The 1286-nt window shown below is 51.5% G+C and overlaps 1 protein-coding gene across 1 annotated transcript in view; it reads right to left on the reverse strand.

Moving 5' to 3' along the window:
• Window positions 1–7: 7 nt before the first annotated feature.
• LOC101861578 overlaps window positions 8–1286 on the reverse strand; it is a gene marked incomplete at its 5' end in the record, with an annotated part of 5643 nt that continues 4364 nt past the window's right edge. Inside the window, one exon of the mRNA XM_005096573.3 lies at window positions 8–1083. Coding sequence (XP_005096630.3) covers window positions 276–1083 — 808 coding nt within the window. The remainder of the gene's footprint in view (window positions 1084–1286) is intronic.

Here is a 1286-nt window from a genome sequence, read left to right on the forward strand (position 1 = left end):
ACAAAAACAACAACCGACAAACAAAAAAGTTAGTATAAATAAAGAGTGATCACAACTGAATGTCCGAGATCCGACAGCGAAAATTACAGCAGTCGTCTTCACTAATGTTTTGATTTCAGACACCGCTTTCAATGCAAATAAAGTCATGTGAAAGAATGGCTTTCCACATTAACTTCTGTCTCCAATCGGGATGACGTAAAGAAGTTTGTGGCCTCTCATGCCAATCTAGATTTGGAAACAGATTTGAAGAGAGGTTTTCTGCTCTGGAGTAGTTTTTACAATCCTTGACGACCTGAAGTAGGACCCACACTCGCTATTTCGTCTTCTATTTCCTGATTGGCTGAGGGGGTGTTCCGGGGCGTGGCCTCCTGCAGTGCGTTCTGCTTGTCTGTGTCTTCGCGAACTGCTGCATCGGTGTTTTGTGTTGTGTCTTCGCGGTTGAGGTGGTTCTCACCATCTGTGTCCAGCCCTCGGGGCGGTGTTGTGGTCGGGGCTTGTGGCTCGATGTTTAACTGTGAGTTGTTGAGCATAGAGGCTACTTTATGGCGAGCGCTCAGCTGTGGCAGCTGCTCGGGTCCCCACGAGACTTTGGTGTAAATCGTTTCCTCGCCTTTCTCGTCCGTCTTCTTGAAATACCTGGTCGTGTACGTGCTGACGCGAGAGTCGTTTTCCCCGCAAGTGTCTAAAAGAAAACCTCTGACAGTCTTAGAACCACCCACTTTGCCCCGCCCCACGACTGCACCAGACAGCCTCGCGTCGGGTTCAGGGGTCGTGTTATGAGGAACGCCGTACTCTGACGTGGCTGTGACATCCGGGGTAACGCCTTCTCTCCTCCCTGGACTGATAGTGCTCGGTGTGAGACCGCCCTGATGTACCCCGCTCATTGGTGGCTCGCTCCGGGTGAGGCGTGGCTTGCCCTTGGGCGTCCCTTTCGTCCTAGCCCCGCCCACGTGAGCTGAGTACATGCCATAGCTCCGCCCCCTGACCGGGTTGTTGTCCCATGCGCTGAGAAGAAGTCTCTCGCCAGGCGTCGTGAAGGTCTTAGACCAGATCATCTGAGTACGCCTCACGTCATTCTTGCGCCTGTGGAAATAATGTCTACGTTTCAACACACAGTTTCGTTTCCTAAATGGAAGTGTCTACGTACTCCCCGATTGGGGTCTACGTAGTCATGGTGTCTAGGTGGACCCTAAAAATGTTGGATTGTGATTGGCTCGCTGAGCGAGCGGTAGTTTACATTGGTTACAATGCAAGGCTGCTAGGCCTATTTACTGATCATCTCGGGT

The sequence above is a fragment of the Aplysia californica genome, unplaced genomic scaffold (assembly GCF_000002075.1).
Source record: "Aplysia californica isolate F4 #8 unplaced genomic scaffold, AplCal3.0 scaffold00132, whole genome shotgun sequence".
Classification (NCBI taxonomy): domain Eukaryota; kingdom Metazoa; phylum Mollusca; class Gastropoda; order Aplysiida; family Aplysiidae; genus Aplysia; species Aplysia californica.